The 21319-nt window shown below is 35.6% G+C and overlaps 1 protein-coding gene across 1 annotated transcript; it reads right to left on the reverse strand.

Annotated features, from left to right (window-relative positions):
* Nucleotides 1–5167: 5167 nt before the first annotated feature.
* LOC118578856 (olfactory receptor 51A4-like) lies at nucleotides 5168–6112 on the reverse strand. Its single transcript, XM_036180112.1, has one exon. It carries the CDS (start codon nucleotides 6107–6109, stop codon nucleotides 5168–5170), a length of 942 nt encoding a protein of 313 aa, XP_036036005.1. The 5' UTR covers nucleotides 6110–6112.
* Between the last annotated feature and the right edge of the window lie 15207 nt (nucleotides 6113–21319).

The following is a 21319-nucleotide window of genomic DNA, read 5'->3' on the forward strand; positions in this document are numbered from 1 at the left end:
TGGCTTTTGTGGCAGGGTTTCCTGTATCCACTCATGCTGTCCTTGAACTTGCTATGTGGAGAAGTATCACCCTTATCTACTCCTGATCTTCCTGCTCTACCTCCTGATTGGGGGTACTGGGAGTCCAGGTGTACACCAACACTCCAGGTTAATGTGGTACAGGGGATCAAACTCAGGGCTTCTTACAGGTTACACAAGAACAATACCTAGTGAGATACATGCACAGGTTCCCCTTGTATACCTCTGATACAGAATTATTATGTTACTATTTTTGCTAGTTCCCTTTCTATATATTGATTATAATTCTAAACTATCAAAAACCACCCTTTTACAGAGAAACACAGGAAGAAGACAATTAAAAACTGTCCCGAATCTTACAATGTCTTAGAAAATTCATTATTGATCATTTTACAATTGATTGAGACGTCTGAATCTTCATCTCACAATTTTAAAGTGAGATACAGACATATTTTATGTATTTAGTTTTGTCCACCATGTGCAAAAGTAAGTTTGCTAAAAGTACATAAAATTAAAGAAGCACAATGTAGTACGAGTTCCTATCTAGATGTGTAGTAAATATCTGTTTATTTGACAGCATAATCTGAAGGTTGTAAGATACCTAAAAGCATTTGGAAACTATTTTCATCATGTATATTATAACACTAAACATAGGTATGATCTTGGATAATTTCCTATTAACTGTTTTTATAGTGCATACATGTTAGACACGCATTACAAACCAAAAGTAATTAAATGTATAGCTCTTTGTTTTGATATAAAGCTTGATGTGCATGTTTAGTATTAAGCAATAAGCAGTTTTCAGGAATCGTTTTTACTGTTTTATATTCATACATTTGTCCTTATTTTGGTGTGCTAGTCTTTATAGTCTTAAGCATTCATTTGATACATTATTGCCTTATAACTAGTAAACCAAAGAAACCCAAATAGAAAAAAAACTATATTACTATTATAATTATTGCAGACAGCTAAGGGACATACCAGTTATTCTGATCAATTGTATTAAACTAGTATCACTTACTAAATATTTTTTAAAACATTTTAATTAGTTTCTATATCTCAGTGAATTACAGAATATTCTATTTGTGTAGACATTTCATTTATTTTGAAGTCAATAGGAATAGAATTCATTTTTTGTATTTAAATTAATTTTTTATGCTGGCCAGAGGTTAAAAATATCACTTATTAATAACATACATATATACATACATAAATATATATAGACACAAAGAGAAATTTTATATCATTAAATTTTTACTCCTGAGCTAAAAAAAGGTAATTCAAAACTTACTAGTTTATATAAAAGTTACATCTCATATTTACTCTTATACTTTTTTTCTGACAAAAATGAGAGGAACTGAGTGTTAGTGACTTATAAAACAATAAACTATAGGTTATAAATTTATTTAATATATGTATATATGTATGTATATAGTTGTTTTTGAGACAGATTTTCATGTAGCCAAGGCTGGCTTTTAAGGCACTAGGGGGTGAGGATGCCCCTGTACTCTCCTCCTCCTGCCTCTTCCTCCTGAGTGATGAGGTTATAGGTGTGAACCATCATTTGTAGCTGCATTTTTTAAATCAAGCTTTTGGAGAACACTTTTAAGAATTTAGTCTCTAATGCATAATCAAACGGAGGCTTTGCACCACCCTTTAGGTGATATCTGAGGAGACATGCAAAGCTGTCTGGTTGCTTCCAAAGCCAATGTTCATAAGATTTTAGTTTCAATTAATCTGTTTCTTTCTTGATCAGGTGGACACTTTCGTTTTGGTTGTAGTGAGACATGAGTCTCTCGAGGGTTCTGATGATTTTAGAATTCTGATATCCTAGTAGTGGCAGGGGGCTGATGGGCCAAGGTGGGGAGGAAAGTGTGTCAGAGATGGACAAAGGGGGGGATGGTGTCGAGTCAAGAGCAGCAGGGGAAGGACAAAAGGGAATTGGAGGGGAAATTGATAGTAAAGGAGGAAGGAAGAGCAGACACAGTGGGAAGGAGAATGTGTTTGAGATCTTAGCACAACTTATGCACTGGACTCAAATCTCAAGAACAAAGAGCTGTCATTCCTGTGATTCAACTGATTTTCCCTCAGTACAATGGTTCAGAAATCGGTCTTTTCAATGGATCTCCAGACAAGAGTGACAACAAGGGGCTAGAAAATGTGACATGATGTAGAGTCATGGATAGGTGATTATCAGTCCAATTACCATTTAGTTGCTCAGTTGTGGCATCAAGAAACTTGTGAAATAACTGCAAAAAGCACTTTTTCCAGGGGAGCTCTCATGGTGGTATAGGGCACTCATGGGTCTTTGTAGTGGGGATGGAGATTAGGCTCAAGTCATAACAACTGAATAAAAGTAGAATTGATGGACTGAGAAGGTGTGGACAAGTTGGTTGATGGATAAGAAATGTCTAGTAGTAAACATCAAGGTACAGGACAGTTTGGATTTGCTGATGCTGCTTGCTGAATATAGGTCAAGATGATCAATTATCAAACAAGCAATTGCAGAATATTTGGAATCCACTTATTATTTTGGGGTAATCTAATATAAACAGTGAAGCATTTTAGTTAAACAAATTTAACAAAACTTACTAAAATAGTACAATGTAAAGATGAGCATGGGAATGTAAAGCTGAGGCTTAGCTGAGAAGATAGTTGTAAGTGGAACTGAGCAATATGCTCCAGGATCTTTTTCTGGTTTATTTTTTTTTATTTATTTTAAGCTCCAATTCTATTTTATCCTCCCCTCTTCCCAGTCCCCGCTCCCACATCCACTTCTCCTCCACTGTTTCTCTTCAGATGCAGGCAAGCCTCCCATGGATATCAGCCAGGCACGGTTTATCAAGTTTCAGTGAGACTAGTCTCATTGCTCAAGAATCTTTATCACTGTGTGTAACTGATATGGAGATCTGAAAGACAGACAGCTGTCTATATACAGCATGACCTAGATGATTATATTTGAAGGCTCAATATGGACGTGTTTAAGAAAGTAAAATAAATAAAGTATTTATCTAATAAAAACTTTATTCTTATTATTTGCTTTAATGGTTTCTTGTGTAAAATTGTCATTGTATTTGGGTTTATGAGCTGCAGGAGTGTATTCATAGTTGCCAAGACCCTGTGTTGAATGGGAATAGTTTAAATGAAGAGACATTTTCTCAATAACCTAGTTTTCATACAAATGTAAGTTTTCAGTTTTCAAATAAACATGTTGAATATTCCTTTAAGGAATATAAAAGGTTGTAATACCATAATCTTAAGACTTAAATTGCCTAAATTCTAATGACTTTGGTACAGGAAGGTATTCTACAGGCTACCAAAAGAAACATAAACATCAACCCAGATACAAAACTTTTGACCTACAGTCTACCCTGCCTGCAAGATATGCTAGGAAAATGTTGACATAGAGCTTGTGGGAGCAGCCAACAAATGTCTGATTTGATTTAAGGCCCACTCCACAAGAAGGGACCCATACCCAGAACTTCAAGGGTGACCAAGAACCAGAGACTGGATAGCCCAGAACCTAGGCTAAAACAAATACTACAGGTCTAAAAATATAGCAGTAAAATGACTCCTAATGATGTTCTGATATACTCAAAGATCATTGCCTTATTCAGTTATCATCAGAGAACTTTCCTCCTGCAGCAGATGAGAACAGATGTTGAAAACCATAGACAGTCATCACAACACACACACACACACACACATAAACACACACACATACACACACACATAAACACACACACATACACACACACATACAGAGAACAAGAATAAGAAAGAGAGAGAGAGGAAGAGAGAGAGAGAGAGAGAGAGAGAGAGAGAGAGAGAGAGATTCCTTGGAAACATAGTTCAAAATGGGATGCCTCTATCAAGCACCTCCTGTCAGAGCTCTGAGATCCCCACAGAAGGGGAGGCAGAAAGAGTGTAAGAGAGAGAACGGAGGACATCAGGATTACAAGGCCCTCTGAATCAATGGAGCAAGGATTATATGAACTCACAGAGATTGAAGCAGCAAGTACAGGGTTGACATGGGTTTACACTAGGTCCTCTACATATATATATATATATATATATATATACACACATTATAGCTTTCAGCTTAGTATTTTATAAGACTCATGAGTATGTTAACAAGTGGGTCTCAGAATCATGTGCCTTCTCTTATGCTCTTTTCATTATGTTGGGTTGCATGGCCAAACTCTGATGTGATGGCCTTTGTTTTATCATAATATATTTTATTGTGTCTTGTTTGGTTATTATCTCTTAGGAGCCTGTTCTTTTCTAATGAAAGACAGAAAGAAAGTGGGTTGTAGCATGAATCTTAAAGGGTCTTATTAATAAAAACAAACCTGGAGGCAGGTATTGGGGTGAAGGTGAAAGATCAGAGAAACAGACAAGCCACAGCTAACCTCACCTTACCAGTTCCTCAGCTGATCTCATTCCTCAATCTGGAAGCCTCTTTATCCTCATCTGAATGGATCTCAGCTGAACTGCTGTTCAAAAGCCTGAAAGCTTAACAAGGTTTTAGTTCCTGGTCCTCACGCATCATATACCTTTATACTTCCTGCCATCACTTCCTGAAATTAAAGGCGTGTGGCACCATGCCTGGCTGTTTCCAGTGTGGCTTTGAACTCACAGAGATCCATTTGGATCTCTGCCTCCAGAATGCTAGGATTAAAGATGTGTTCGTACCACCATTTTCTGGATTCTGTTTCTATCTAGTGACTGCTCTGTTTTCTGACCCCAAATAAGTTTATTCAGGTGCACAGTATTGGGAAACACAATATCATCACAGTGGGTCAGGAGGAGAGGGGAGGTAGGGGAAAAATGGGAGTAGAAAATGGAGGGAAACTGTAATCAGGATATATTTGCAAGGAAAGAATTCATATATTTTCAATAAAAGAAAAGACTCATATTGCCAACTATGTAAAAGTAGGAATGCATTCTATGCTTACATTAATGTCTCAGTTTTAAATACTAAGTCAAGAAATTTGCGAGGCTGGTTCTTTGATCATGGTGAATATGTACAAAGATGATACTGAAGAGTTAACCTACAGTATGGTTCCTTATTGATTCACTCAGTTTCATTTTAATTAGGCAATTTTTTTTTATCACAAATTGGATTTTCTTAGATTAAACATCTTTGTCAGCTTTGTTTTTGACACAGTTTCTCTAGTATCACGTTTCTTATCTGTTGGCTCTTCACACAGTATATAATGGGATTCATCACGGGAGGCACAAGCAGAAAAATGTCAGCCATGAGGATCTTAGTTACAGGGGAACTATGATTGGCAAAGCGGTAGATAACTGCTAGGGAGATAACAGGGACATAGAAGATGAGCACAGCACTGATGTGGGAGACACAAGTACTAAGGACCTTGAGCCTTTCGCTTTGGGAGGCAATGCCCAACACTGCTCTCAGGATCAGTGCATAGGACAAGAAAATAAATGTTATGTCCAGGATGCCTGTGAGAGCCACAAATAAACCATAGATGACATTGAACTTGTTGTCTGAGCAGGCCAACTTCATGACATCCTGGTGGAGGCAGTAGGAATGTGACAACAGATTCTTCTTGCAGTATCTTAGATGCCTTAGAGTTACAGGGAAAGGCAGGATCAACAAAACATTCTTGAGAGCAAAAGCAAGCCCAATTTGAAGGACCCTGGCACTGGTAAGGATGGAAGTGTATCTCAGAGGGTTACAGATGGCAATAAAGCGATCAAAGGACATAATGAGAAGTACAGATGACTCCATAGCTGAGAATTCATGAATGAAAAACTCCTGGACAAAACATGCATTAGGAGAAATTTCTGGAGAACTGAACAAGAAAACCTTGAGCATGGTAGGGAGAGAAGAAATGGATAGTCCTAGGTCAGAGAGAGCCAACATGGAGAGGAAATAATACATGGGCTCATGCAGAGAAGGCTCTGATTTTATAAAAAAGAGGATAGTGCAGTTGCCCAGGATGGCAACAGTGTACAGGAGACATATGGGGATGGAGATCCAAATGTGGGCAGATTCCATCCCTGGAAACCCAACCAAATAGAAAGTAGAAATTTCAGTAATGGAGATGTTGAGAACGGACATACCAGCATGTGTGGGCCTCAAGATGAGTGACTCCAAAGAGGTGTCTTTTGGTGCTCAGCGTAGAATGGCTTAAATGCCTGACTTTGTCCTATTGAAACTCTTAAGGTGCTGTCAAACCAAGAGATATAGGAATTATTCTTAGAAATGTACCCAATATGGAGGAAAATAGATTAGAAATAACCATACTAGTATATATTAATACCCAAATACCCATTAAAAATGATCACAGGTCACATAAAGGAGCACTCTGAATTTTTTTCTTCTTGGAATCCATTATTTCCTGTTTTTCATTCCTGATGTAAATCAGGACTTTATAAGAGAGGTCCTTGAGTGATTCTATGCTTGCTGTTGTCTACCTCACTTCATACAGTTTTAAAAACAATCTTCCCATACACGAATTTCAGTTGATTCATTGTGGACCTGTGTTCCTTTGCTGCTGTTCTTGTTTTTGCTAGTACCCTGAGTTAGCATATTTTCTTTACCATTGATTCTATGCACTTCATTATTCAGTACTTAGGTGGAGATGTACAACTAATTTGACTTTTTGATGTTTGACATTTCTTGCGAACAGTCTTGTGGTCCATTTTATGGTGCTGTCAATCATTATCATATTAAATACTTTCTTTTGAAATGTCTATTTAGTTGAATTTTCTTAGACATTTCAGTTTAACACCAAGTTACATTGCTTTGTGTGTATATATATTTCTTTTTAAGGAGTAATTATTTGTGCATATCAATTGTATAAAACAACTAGTTTCATTTACAATGCATATCTGCAGTGTAACATCTCATTCATTCACGTGTAATTTTTGCTGCATTTTAAAAATCATCAGAAAATTTTTGGCATTATGATATAGTTAACTACATAGTCCCTTTCCCTTTCATCCCTCTACACCCTCATATTTTTCATTAATTGTTCTTACATATATATGGGTGTTTATACGTTTTGATAATTTGTCATATTTAATAATTGTTTAGAAATTTGTATTTATCTAAACTATTAAGCATTTTCACAATTACTCTTCTTTTTTTCTAAAGGTGAATTATTTTAAATTACCATGCACTTCTTTTTACATTTACTAGTCACTTTAATATTTTCTGTTCAATTTATTGAGATGCTTTCATACTATTAACAACTTATTTTATTTTTAATTGCTAAATTAATAGTAGTAAATGTTTATGGGACAATGTGCTAAATTTTTGTACATATACGTGATAAATTATTGTTATTGTTTCTTCAAATAAATTACATAAAGGCAAATCTCAGTTGTTGTGACTAATGTTATGAGGCTACCTTAATCAAGAATCCAGATCCATTATCTTAGTTCTTAATAAAGAAACACCAGTTGTGCCTGATGTACTTCAACTCCCAAGCTGAGCTTCTGGTACTGACCTGAAAAAAGATGTTCAATTGAAAGCTGAAGATGTGGTTCAACAGGATGTTTTCCAAAAAGATGTAGTACAAGAGATGTTTTCTGCTTACTTGGTCCATATGGCTAAGGACAGTTACCTGAAATTTTGGTTTGTTATTGTTGTTTTGATTTATTTGGTTTCTGCAGAACAGAGCCCCTCAAGGTTGTTAAATGCTAATTTTGTTGAGTAAGTGAAATATTAAGAGGGATGTAATGTAGTGCATTTGCTGCTTAGAGTCCATCTCCTGCCAAGCTCATCTACAGGCAGGCCAGGCCTCACTCCTGTAGCTTTTTTTTTTTTTTTTTTTTTTTTTGCCACTAACTGTACTCATCTTTCCTGTAGGAAAAGAAATCTTGTTCCTTCTGAGTACCTTTCAGTTGTTCTCTAGAAAACTGTACTCCCAAATTTAATAGTTGGCTTAGTTAGATGTTGATATTCTTTTGGGCATGTAGTGATTGACTTGCAAAATCTTAATCTTTTAACCTTTAAAACTTTTAATACTGTTTAAGGTTTGACTTTAAATCCTTCTACACCAAACCCAACTAGTACCTTTTAGTTTATGTCAGCTCTGTTAATACAATAAAACTGTATGCTAATAATCAATCTAGAAAAATAGAGTACGATCTTTTTTACTTGTCATTATCAACCCAGTTATTCTAAATGACAAAACCCATGTTTAGCACAATAAAAAATTCTGAATTTCATTAGACTATTTTTTTATGTTGCTGTAAAAAGTGTAATTTTAGAGAAATTGAAGGAAGCTAGACTGCAGGACAATTTTCTAGTTCTATCTGTAGTTCAGAAGAGCTTTCAGAATTCATCTCTCTAGTTTGTTGAACTGTAAGGAAAACAGTTACAGTAGAGACACAGAGGCTTTCAAAGAGTAGAGTTGGCATGAAGTTCAGCATTAAAGTGAAGTTAAACATGACATCATTTATGGTATTCTTTATACTAACAGTGGAATGATTTTTAATGAGTTCAATTCTGTGTTATGAGGAATCTTTTCAAGTCTTGTGTATACTTGTTTCCATATGAAAGCAAAGATTAAATAGTAAAAATCATAGTTGGGTAAGGGTAACCTGGTCCCCACAGTGCTCCTGACTGATGGTCTTCAGGCATTTATCAAGGTGTGCACTTCGGTCATCTGAGATAAACCTACCTGAGTGCTGATTGTTGGTCTCATTCTGAAAGACTGATCCTAGTTCTTCCTGTCTGAAACCATTTTAGTAGCTTAAAGGGATGATGTCACACTACTCTATACTCAGAGGGCCTAAAATGCCCTTCAGTCTTTCATGTAGGTGAAAGCCCACTGAAGAATTGTTCAGCTCAAATCCCAGTGTGCATATCATTTGGATGTTTATGATTAAATGTCTGTGAAGCCACCCCTGCTGTATCCAAAAAAAAAAATGAATTACATTTGTCTGCACTTTCAGATTCTTCTTGAGAGCTGACCACATTATATTTTCCTAGATAGTTTTGTTTATGTGACTATAGTTGAATTAATTTATTTATTTTCTTTCTGATTCATGAATCTGTCTCTATAAATACTAAATGCTTTCCTGGCTTTTTAAAATTTTTTTTAGTCCACAAGACCCCTTGAATTTATTTTGGAGACCAGCCTATATATGATATTGTCAATTTTATTTTATATGTTTGTGGGAGTGTTTCTTCTTTAAAAAAATTTTATTTATATGCATGTGGTTGTGCACTTGTGTGTGTGTGTGTGTGTGTGTGTGTGTGTGTGTGTGTGTGTGTGTGTGCATATATGCTTTTACTCAGGCCAGAAGAAGGAGTCATATCTCTGTAGCTGTAATTTACTTGTGGGTTTGTGAGCTTCCCATGTGGGTGCTATGAACCAAACTCTGGTCTCCATCAGCAACTGCCCTTAATCACTGAGCCATCTTTCTAGCCTTCCTTCTAAAAGGCTTTTTAAATTTTATTTTCTATTTGTTGAAGTGTTTTACATATTGAATAAATTAATACTTTATTGTGATTTAAGTAGCAAATAAGTTTTCCTGTGTTAACTTGGTAATGATATTCTCTTTCTAGGTTTGACTCCCTGTGAATTGAAAAGTGGAATTACTGAGTGCAGAAGTTGATTGGGAGTGTTCTTTTTTATTAAGATATTTTCTATTCATTTTACATACCAACCACAGATTCCCCTGTTCTTCCTCCTCCTGCACCCCAGCCTTACCCTCCCCCCAACCCACACCCCATTCCCTCCTCCTCCAAGGCAAGGTCTCCTATGGATAAGGGAGTGTTCTTTTAAGCTAACATGCCATGTAATTAAGAAGGAAATAGAGATACCTGACAAACTGAACTTATTCAGTTCTAACAAAGAACACATTCAACACTGCAGAGATCTTTGGTGCTAATAAGAGCTTCCTTCAGCATAGTCTGGAACTGAAGAAAATCCCTAGGGATTTTTTAAAATTAAATAATTAAATAATTAATTAATTAATTAATTAATTTGGTTTTTTGAGACAGGGTTTCTCTGTGTAATTTTGGTGCCTGTCCTGGATCTTGCTCTGTAGACCAGGCTGACCTCAAACTCACAGATATCCACCTGGCTCTGCCTCCCAAGTGCTGGGATTAAAGATGTGTGCCACTGCTGCCCAGCTTCCCTAGGGATTTTTAATGACCATTGACAGGTCATTGGATTTGGTTTTCCCTCAGAAAAGGTGTATCATATTGGATTTGGTGGTTCAATGTGGACAAAAGAAGCCTTCATCAATGTTTAGAGTAAGACTTGTCTCCTATAATCCTCACTGGAGAAGTGACTCAAACCTGGCATGGCAGGGAGACAGATGTAGGTGATACACTAATTATTATGCAATAACTAGTACATGCTTTGGTGATAAATTATAGAAGTGGTTTCTCTAGGAATCACATAAAATCTTCCAGCAATGAAGGTAACAAGAGGACTGTTAGTACAGCCATCTTCAGTACCCTGTGCTTCAGTTGTTCTGAGGCTTTATCACATACCACCTGAGTCTTCTCACTGCTTTGAACTGCCCTTAAACAGCAGTTCACACTGGCCATCACATACTTTACAAACTGAAACATTTCTTTTGTCCATTTACTGCCAATGGTGACTAAGGGCACTGCGTGAATAAGAATAATGTAACAACAATATATCTTGACTTGTCCACAGTGCCACAATTATTATCAGTGACTAGTGGAATCTAAGTTTAGACACATTTAACTCTTCTTTTTTGTTTGCTGCCATATCAGAAAGAAACAATTAGATATCTACTTGAAAGTTTAAAGGACTATTTGACCTCTGGTGGAATATCTACACCTCTCTCGCCAGAACCACTAAACACACAGCAACAGACAATGTCAGAATTGAGAGCATATATTCTCACATGGTAACTGGAGGTGAAGCTCAGTAAGGACAGCATGGCTTCCACTGCAGAGTGTAGTAGATTTTGGTTTAGGTTGGGTAGTGTATTCAGGCAGACATTGTATCATCTCAGGAATCATCACAGAAATAATGATTCTGCTTTAGTATTACATTCCATCACTCTGTCAGACCAGAGGCATCTAGCTTCCAGTTGCTAAATTCTAGGACTCTGGTCATGCTGCACAGCTACATGTGAGGACTAAAGAAAATGGCAATAGCAAAGATTTCTGAACATTCTATAGTCAAATCATAATTTAAAATAAAATTCAGAATGAACCTGTAGGCATTTCCATAGGGCTTTCTGGGTTACATGTGACTTCACTGCAGTCTTGATTCTGAACACTCAGTGCTGACACTTTGTATTGGGCGTTCTGTTGTGTACAATTCCAATAATACTGCAGGACCTAAGATCAGATTTGAGCTCTAAATGTGTTTCTACCTGTGTAAAGGTTTCTATTCTTAAGGAAACACAGTGGTTTATTGATAAAAAATAAAGGATTCTCATATTTTTCTAACATTATTCTTCAGTGTTAAGAAATGAGTATATTTTTGGTGTGGGCCTAACCTTTAATGGCTGAGCTATCCCAAATAGCCAATTGAATGGAAGCACATGAATTATGAACCAAAGGCTGTGGAGCCCCCAGCTGGATCAGGCCCTCTTGATAAGTGAGACAATTGAATAGCTTGATCTGTTTGGGAGGCGCCCAGGCTGTGGGACTGAGACCTGTCCTTGGTGCATGAGCTGGCTGTTTGGAACCTTGGGCTTACACAGGGACACATGCTCAGCCTGGAAGGAGGGGATGAGACCTGCCTGTACTGAATCCACCAGGTTTAAATGAGTCCCCAGGGGTGTCTTGGTACTGGAGGAGATGGGAATGGATGGGAGGGGCTGGGGGGAAGCTGGAGGTGGGGGAGATCAGGGGAACCCATGGCTGATGTATAAAATTAAAACACATAATAATAATAATAATAATAATAATAATAATAGAATATTTTTCAAATAAATAAATAAATTTTAAAAAAAGAAATGTGTATATATGTGAATCACATAATATTAGACTATTTGGTAAACTGGTGTCTGAATTTCTGATGAGTTTCATAATTTTTTTTTCTGATGAATTTTGGCTTCAGATTAAGACACAAATTCCAAATTTTAAAGTTGTCCTATCCATACCTCTTCTATTTTTTTTTACTGTGTGTTTATGTAAAATGGTATACTCAGCATTAATGATTATGGAATAAAATACTTTAATGCAGAAAGCCCACAGATAACTGATTTATTAAGGAACTATTTATTAAATAATTATATTGAGGAGAACGATTCACTAATACAGGATAAGGCAAATCTGTCACAGTGTCTTGAGGGCTGAGAGCTGTTCCCAATCTACTTCCAATCTGCTTCTTACCACCTGAGTCAGTCTCCACCATTGAAGAACATGAGAGAGAAGGGGCCTTTGTAAGTGCTCCTTAGGTCTTAAGCTAGATAAGAGGCCATGCCCTAGGGGCTGGTACCCCAAGGCCATAGGTGGAATGAATACCCACTACATCTTCCCTTTTTATCTAAATAAGGCAGTTCTTAACTATAAAACTATATTCAATAGGAATGATTAGCAAGTATTGTCCAGGAGAAGGGAAAGGTAATCACATAAATAAAAATGGAATAGAACCAACAAGAATAGCATCACACAAGAAACATATGCTAAATGTCCAGACCATAGGTAAATTGCAAATTACAGAGATCAGTCCAATAGCTGTCCTATCCTGAAGAATCTGACTCTAGTATCTCATATGTTCTTAGCTAAGATATGAGAGAATTGTAAATGTAACTATCTAGTCTTCAACCCCATCAAAGACCTGAGAAGGAAAATAATATTATCTGAGTAAACAAGAAATGTAAGCAAGCAACTTCTGAAAAATTACAAGAATTGATAGAAACAACTGGCAGCCTGGACAGTGACCCAATGTTTCTCAGCACTGTGGGGGCATCCACTTTTGGCTACAGGCCTAGAATATCTTACAGACCATTTTCAGATGTAGGAATTTTGAAAGACTATCTTACCCTGTCTTTGAAAGATTCAGCAGTCACTTTTCTTTGTGTCTTGCTTTTCCAGAAAGGACAGTAAGGGCAGTTCTTTGCCCAATCGGCCATTTTTTTGCCAAGAAGAAGACAAACTTCCATATAGAGTATCTTTAATGACCAACATTCTCTTAAGAGTAAACTGGTGCTTCCAGGAGCAATCATGTCTCAAGTCAAGAGAATTCTAAATTATTAAAACATTTAAATGCCATATTCTCTAGATCTAAGAAGTGTTTGAATATAACCTATCCATCTGACATATATTTCTGTATATCTAGAAAATCTAACTAACATAATTATAAATATGACGAGCATGGGTGATTATTAATCTGTAAATCTTATCTACCTAAATAACTTAAGGTAAGGTGTCATATTAAGAGTAAACAATCTGTAAACAGATGTACAGTATAAGGAAAATTACCTTGAATTTATGAGAATATATGAAATATCTTAATCAGAGGTAAAAATGTATAGTGCAATATGACAACAATATCCTTTATATATATCAATATACAAAATATCCCAAGCAGATGTAGAACATACATATAGTATGATAAATATAATTATACATTTGTATCAATATACAAAATATTTCAAGCGGGAGTAGGAACATATGTACAATATGACAAATATAGTTTTGTGCTTGTCAATACACAAATTATCTTAAACAGAAATAGAAAATAATTTTATATTTGTTTCAATATTCAAGAATCTATACCAATGCAAATTATATAAAGCTGATAGTTACTGATTTAGTTTTCAAGTAGATACAATAATCTACCTTATTATACTATCCTATCTGTTCCCCTTTTTTATCTTCCAAAAGAGAATCCTGAGTCTAAACTCTATTGTTCCACTCCCAAACCTACTCAACAACCCTGAGAATACATATCCATAGAGTGATCAGTCATGAATAAAGTCATCCTTATCCCATACTTGCCCCCCTGTAAGTTCAGAGAACATCAAGGAAGAGGAGGGTAGAAATATTGTAAGAGGCAGAGGTCTGGGAGGATTGTGGTACAACTGTATTCTGAACATGATAGGCCTTTTGCTCACATGTACTCATGGTAACTGTGGGTGCCTCCACAAAGATCTGTGTGAGATTAAATTGGTCAACATTCTAGCATTCAGGAGGAGGAGCTCATGTGCTGCCACACCTAGCTGAGAAGCTATTAACATTTGAAGCCTTCTAGAGATGAGGCAGTCAGTTTTCCTTAGGGGTATGACCCCTAGTAAGTTAACAGTGCCCCACTGTATAGCCCCATACCTGTGTTCATATAAGCTTCACTAATTAAACTTAAAATTGTTTGGGAGCCAGATTCTTATTTCCAAACACTTCCTGCACCACCTCGTCATCTAAGAGGCTGAAGCTGGGATTCCACAACTCCTAAACTCCATGTAGATTCCATGACCCCCTCCAAGATACCATACTCTTCCTCCAAGATAAAAAATGACAAATCTCAGGGGATGAAGACCTGTCTTGTTGGCCCAACCAACCTAAATGGAAGTTAAGGGATGGCAGAAAGGACCATTGTGAAGGTTAGTTTAATTGTCAGCACAATCTAGGATCACCTGACAAATGAGTCTCAGTGGAGTATTGTCTAGATCAGGCTGGCCTGTGAGCATATCTGTGGGAGACTGTCTTGATGATGTTCATTGATGTGTGAAAATCAGCAGAAAAGTAGGCAGCTACTCCCACTTTTGGGTTCTGAAGTGTATAAAAGGGAGCTGAGCTGAGTAAGCATGCAGCCTTTCATTTCTCTCTTCTCGACTATGGATATGATGTGCTTAAGTCTATGTAACTACCCTGCTATGTAACCTGAAACTGTGAGCTAAAATAAAATCTCTCTTCATTAAAACAAACAGACAAGACGAAAACATCCATGGAGCTAGAAGGGACATAGGAGGATCTGGGAGGAGTTAAAGGGGAAATGGAAGTGAATATGATCAAAATACATTGTGCACATGAATGAAATTATAAAAGATATGTAGATTATATATCAAAAACAGAGTATGTGTATAAAACTACTGCTTGTTATGGAAAAAGAAGATACCTTGATACTATTTTGGATAGTAAAATGTCCTGAAGGTGCCAAATAAGTACTAAAATGGATATACAGACATGTATTCCTGGAAAACTAGGATTTAAAAATAGGCAAGTCTATAAACCGAAGATCCAAATAGCTCTATGATGTTTATATTGCAACCTTTAAATATATGTTTTTATAGTTTGAAAACCAACAAAAAGGAAACCTGGCTTATGTATAATGATTAAATATCAAACTTAGAATGAAAATATTTTACATAGTTGTTTAATAACGAAGTCACAAAGATATGTGTAAAGTGTTGTGAACTGGGGATAGAAATGCCTCCTAAGTTATTTTGAGCTCAACATGATTTAAAACAGAACATACCAAGCTAGTGGTGCATTTTGAGTATGAAATGCTCCCTGTGGTTCACATGTTTAAACCTTTTATCTCTAGCTGATAATGTTGCTTGAAAGAATTGTAGAACCATTAGGGTGTGGAGTCTTCTTAGGGGAAGTAGGTCACCTGAGGTGAGCCTTGAGGTTTTACAGTTTGGCTCCTCTTTCCCCTCACTCTCTGTTTCCTGACTATGTTTAAAACATGTCTAGCCCCTGACCTCTTCTGTCAACATGTTTCTTCCTGTAAAGATGGACTGTAGTACTTTTTAAGCTGTGAGCCAAAGGGAATTTTCCTTTTGTCAAGTTGGTTTGTCAGGTATATGGTCACAGCAATGAGACAAGTGACCAATACACAGGGTAAATAAAGAAACATTCCAGGCCATTCTCTTACTCACTGAGCCATCTCTCCAGCCCTTAAAGAATACATTCAGGCCATTCTCACTGAAAAATGGTGATACAAACATTTCCAAACAAAATATCAACAGATCAAATCTTACCACTAGTCACACTAACAGAATAACAAAGAGAATCATGATGATCATAAAATTATGAATCTCAACAGTTACAAAGTAAGGTTATAAAATTTGATATCTGATCTTGATAGATAACTTTATTATGAACAGAGGAAGGTGAGCCAATTCTCTAATAGAGGAAGATGTGAGAAGTCTAGGGTACATATTTCATAGTAAAATATTGGAAACTTTTCCTATATTCAGAACTAGGACAATATTTTATATCATTCTACTCTACTAAAGAGTGTAGCTAGTTAAATAAAGCAATAAATATAATGAAAGATAAATACTGGAAAAAGGAAAGAAGGAAGCTCACATTACTTTTGGAGGTTTATTTAGATACATACTAATGCCTGAAGAATCTCTCAATCACTTAATAGATGAGCACACCAATTGGTTCTCCAGTGTCAAATAATCAACCTTGAAAATTTACACACAAATAATAATATATGTCTGAATAGGTTATATTAAGTATCTATGTGGATATACATACACAAATACATACAAATACACCTATACATATATGCATGTAATAACCATAAAATAAAAGGCTATAATTTGAACAAGAAGCAAATGAGCAGTTCTGAAGGGAAGGAGGAGAGGAAGAAATATCTTAATTCTATAATCTCAAAAATAAAATGAAAAATAAACTTAAATACAGTGTTTTTTCAAAAATAAAACTATTATGTATTGCCTTTATTTTTACACTTATATAGTAAAGACTTGAAAAAATATAATTTATAAGGTGTAGATGAATTTCTAAATGGTCTTATTAAATAAAAAAAACATGGAGCCAGATATATGGGCAAAAGCTTGGGAGAGATCAGGGAAATAGGGAAAGCCACAGCTAACCTTACCCCACCAACTCTGCAGCCTCCAAATGTGAGTTACTTCCTGTCTACCCACGCCTATATGCCTTGCTGTTCTGCCATCTGACTTGTTCTCTCTGTCCAGCTACATCATTTCCTTTTGCTGCCCAGCTTTTCCACTTCCTGTCTGTCTGTACAGACCTCCAGACCTTCGTGGTGAGTTAGTGTTGGAGTTTAAGGTGTGTGCCACCACATCTGGCTCTGCTTCCAGTGTGGCCTTGTACACACAGAGATCCTGTTTGTCAAGTGATAGGATTAAAGGTGTGTGCAAACATTGCATGACTTCTGTGTTGTGGCTGGCTTTTTCCTCTGACCTCCAGACAAGCCTTATTTACTAAAGCACAAATAAAATATCACCACATTTCAGCACAAATAAAATATCACATTTCCCCTTTTTTCTAATAAAAATAATTAAAAAGTTATAACTAATATAAGAAAAACTATCTACAATAAGTACAATAACTATATACAATAAAAACAAGCAATAAAACATCAACAATGTCTAGTCCATTTGCATTTAACAAATTCAGCAAATATATTCCATTATATATCCTATTTTGGTGAGTCCATAATGTACCTAATTCACTTTCTATCCTATCTTGTATTGCCAACAGAAAACTATCTTATGATGTCTTTCAAACTTACAACTTAGTCCCTCTTAGTGAGTTTTTTTTTTCTGAATTTCTTAACAAGGAAAACTGTAACTACAACTAATCTAATCTCCAATTCCCTCAGAGACCCAAGAAGGAAATAATATTACCTAGTAAAACAGGAATTGCAAACAAGCAACTTCCAAAAAATGTGAGTTATGACAGAAATAGCCAGCTTCCTGGACAGTCACATAAGGTTTCTCTGCAACATTGGGGCTGGAGTATCATCTTTGGCCTACAGGCTTAGCATATCTGACAGACACATTTATGAAGCAGGATGTATGCAAGGCCTACAGCTTGACCTCACATTCAGTGCAAGTATTCCAGGTATCAGATAAACTTGAATTCTGCCAGAGTCATATCATGATTCAGGATTTTAAATTCTGGAAATTGCTGTTTTTTTATAATTAATATAAGCTTCTGAAAGATTATTTTATGAGCAGCTGAGGAACCACACGGCTGGGCGGGACACAGAAAACTTCCAGCTACAATAACGTTATTTATATTATTAAAAATTACTGTCAAATATTTAAGGATTAATCTAATGTAGGATATGAAAGTTCTGTGCACAAACATGTAAAATTCCTGAGAAAAATTGAGTAACTTAATACTTTGAAGTATATGTTCTTGTATTAGAATATCTGATCTAATTATGACATTTCTCCATATTTAAATATATTCTTAATAAAATTATACACTTCAAATTTAGGTATGAATCATAAGCTATTCCTGGGATTTATAAAGACATAAAGAATTAGGACAAAGATGTAAGAAAATCAAGAATGTACTCACAGGTCGTGACCTGAAATATGCACTGTGAACATGAAGATGAACCTTTGTCCCCTGAACACGTTGTCAGCAAGGAAGCTTAGGCTTAGCCTGGGACTTCACTACCATGATTCTTCTTAAGAATCTTAAAGTTTTTAATTGAAATAGAATTAGCTCCCTCCCCTCCCCCAACCTCTCCCAGATACTGTTGAACCCCTCCTGTATCCTTACCACTTTCATGTTGATAGCCTTTTTCTTTGATTATATTTGTTACAAATACAGACATTCACACACACACACACACACACACACACACACACACACACACACACACAATGTATGTGTATGTACAAGTATATATAAATATAACTTATTAGACTGTTTTGTTATGTGTGTCTTCATTCTTTATTACAGCTTGAGGTCCAAGAATTCTTCTACAAGGTTTTATCTTCTAGATATGATGTGAAGCTACATTGTGAAATATCAAAAATATGTCTGCTTGAACAAGACATGAATAGTGATCAACACCAGTTGACATACCAGTGTGTCTGGAGGTGATCTCATAAGACCCCATCTCCAGATGAAGAGTGATAGGCAATCATGACTGCTGAGTTTGGGAGAAATAGTCTTCCTCAAGGATAACCTTCCTAATTCTTTATCCAATACCAACTGGTCATTCCTAAAAACGTATAAAAATGCACATACAAGCTAGACTAAATGAACTCCAAAGGGTGTATTCATATATATATTTATTTGTAGGCAAACAAATATATATATATACATACATCTATATATAATCAGTAATAAAGGAAAATAGGCAAAAATTGTGAAAGAATGAGGGCATGGGAAGGGTTGAAGGAAGGAAGGAGCCGGAAGAGGAAAATGATGTAATTATATTTTAATTAAAAGAAAAATTTAAAGATATAATTTAAAAGTTAAAAAGTAAACATAAGGAACTCACTTTCTTAAACTTATTTGAAAACCAGAAAAGAAAACTATTGCATGTGGAGGAAGGACTTGGGACCATAGATGGCAGTAGGGATGCATTCAAGGACTGCAGTTCTGTGCTTTAACCAAACTGATAGACAAATGCTGCATGCATCATTTCCCTTCTGGGGATCTAGCAGATTTTTTAAAAAAATAATCCCTAGTGTTCTACCCCAGGAGAGATGAGGAATATTTATAGAGATAGAGGAATAACTAAAGCCTCAAGTCTTCCAGAATTAAAGGGCATCTGTAATTGGTACAGACTGAACTCTTCTCAGGTGGGGGATAAAAACCAAAGAAAGCAAAAGCTAAAATAGAAATAAAAAATAATGAAGAGACAAAGGCAAAGAAGAAATGGAAACATAGACTAATAAGCTGAAAAGACATAAATCTAGATTAAAAACCCAAATAGAAATAGCAATAGGAAACAGAACAGAGATGAATAGGACAGTCAAAGTGTAAATGAAAAGGGACAACAGAAAAGGCAAACACAGAAGTAGAAACAGAAAGAGAATATAACTATATCTGCAGTGGAAAGTTTAGTCAGAAAGAAATAAACGCAATGGTTAGTTATTTGGGAAAGGGGCTAATGGTGGCTTACTAATGTGTATTGATGATGCAGTTGTCTTATTCACAAACCTCAGGTAAGTTTTTATTTTTCATTGCAAATAAATAGTGGATGGATTTTTAGTATTTTATGTATTAACATATACTTCTAGAGACAAAGATAATTATAAAGTAAATGTATAATTTAGGCAGTGTTGTCAATTTGTGGACAGTTTTGGAATGAGGAACACATCATAATGTCTCTCTCTATTTATTTCAGCAATTTTAGACAGACTTGCTATTGAAAATTGGTTTTCAAAGACTAAAGCTATGATGACTGGAAGACTACAAAAAGTATCTTGTCCTCAGTAGTTTTCCCTTGATTATGCAATGAGATTAGTATGTAATATGAATCTTTTTCCTTTGCCTCTATCATGAACAGTGGTCATTACTCCTAGTGGCTTGCTATCATTTCTCAGTTTCAATGTAATTAAATTGTACCCATACTCCAAAATAAACCAAAGCAATGACCTACAAATAGAATAAAATGATTCTAGACAGGGCAACCATAGAGGGATCAAGGCACTAATGAAAGGCATGATAGATGGATGGATAATAAATCAAAACTATACACACAGAGAACAACACCATCAATACAGATAGCCAAGGATATTAAATGAGAAGAAATAAGTCAAAGGGTATAAGTTGCATAAGAATAGAAATCTAATAGACAGCATAAGAACTATAACAAATAGTGTACATATTTGTACAAATTTGGTGTGAGAATAGATCTTAAATGTTCTTATCATTCACATATACACCCAAAAGGCATCATCTGTGGAAGGTTATAGGATAATTTTCTTGACTCTACTAATCATTTATATGTGTGTGTGTGTGTGTGTGTGTGTGTATGTATATATACATATATATATATATATATATATATATATATATATATATATATATATGTATATACACATATATATTGCATTGTGCTTCATGCTTTACATACATGCTCCAGAAAACTTAAAAGTATAAAGAAGGATATTACTCTCTCATATATTCTTCAGTTCAGTATATGGAATGATTCAAAACTAAAATTTTCAAACACTGAAATTAACAAAAAGGTGACTCAGAGTAGGAGCAAGACAACTGCAAAATCATAATCTACCTTATTTCCAGAAATATCTGAAAGTTAAAGAAAATATAATTTTCATTCAGGTTGAAAGAATTTGCATAGAATTATGCTTTGACATGGAATCAGAGAAATTTCCCCATTGTGTCTAAAACTCTAGCTGTATGAGTGTGTGTGTGTGTGTGTGTGTGTGTGTGTGTGTGTGTGTACATGTATATCTGTGTGTGCAAGCACATTTGTATATTTGTTGTTGTGTGCTATATATGTTGATGCAGATGTCTAGGTTGTTTTCATGAACTCAGTTGTAAAACAGAGAAGACAACAAAACTTTCTGAGTGAGGAAAAGAATAAAGCCAGAGATTTCAGTAGACATTTATTTGTAGAAATATAAAAGTAACTGTTCTTCTAGGCAGGTGAGCAGA

The sequence above is a fragment of the Onychomys torridus genome, chromosome 1 (genome assembly GCF_903995425.1).
Source record: "Onychomys torridus chromosome 1, mOncTor1.1, whole genome shotgun sequence".
Taxonomy (NCBI): Eukaryota; Metazoa; Chordata; class Mammalia; order Rodentia; family Cricetidae; genus Onychomys; species Onychomys torridus.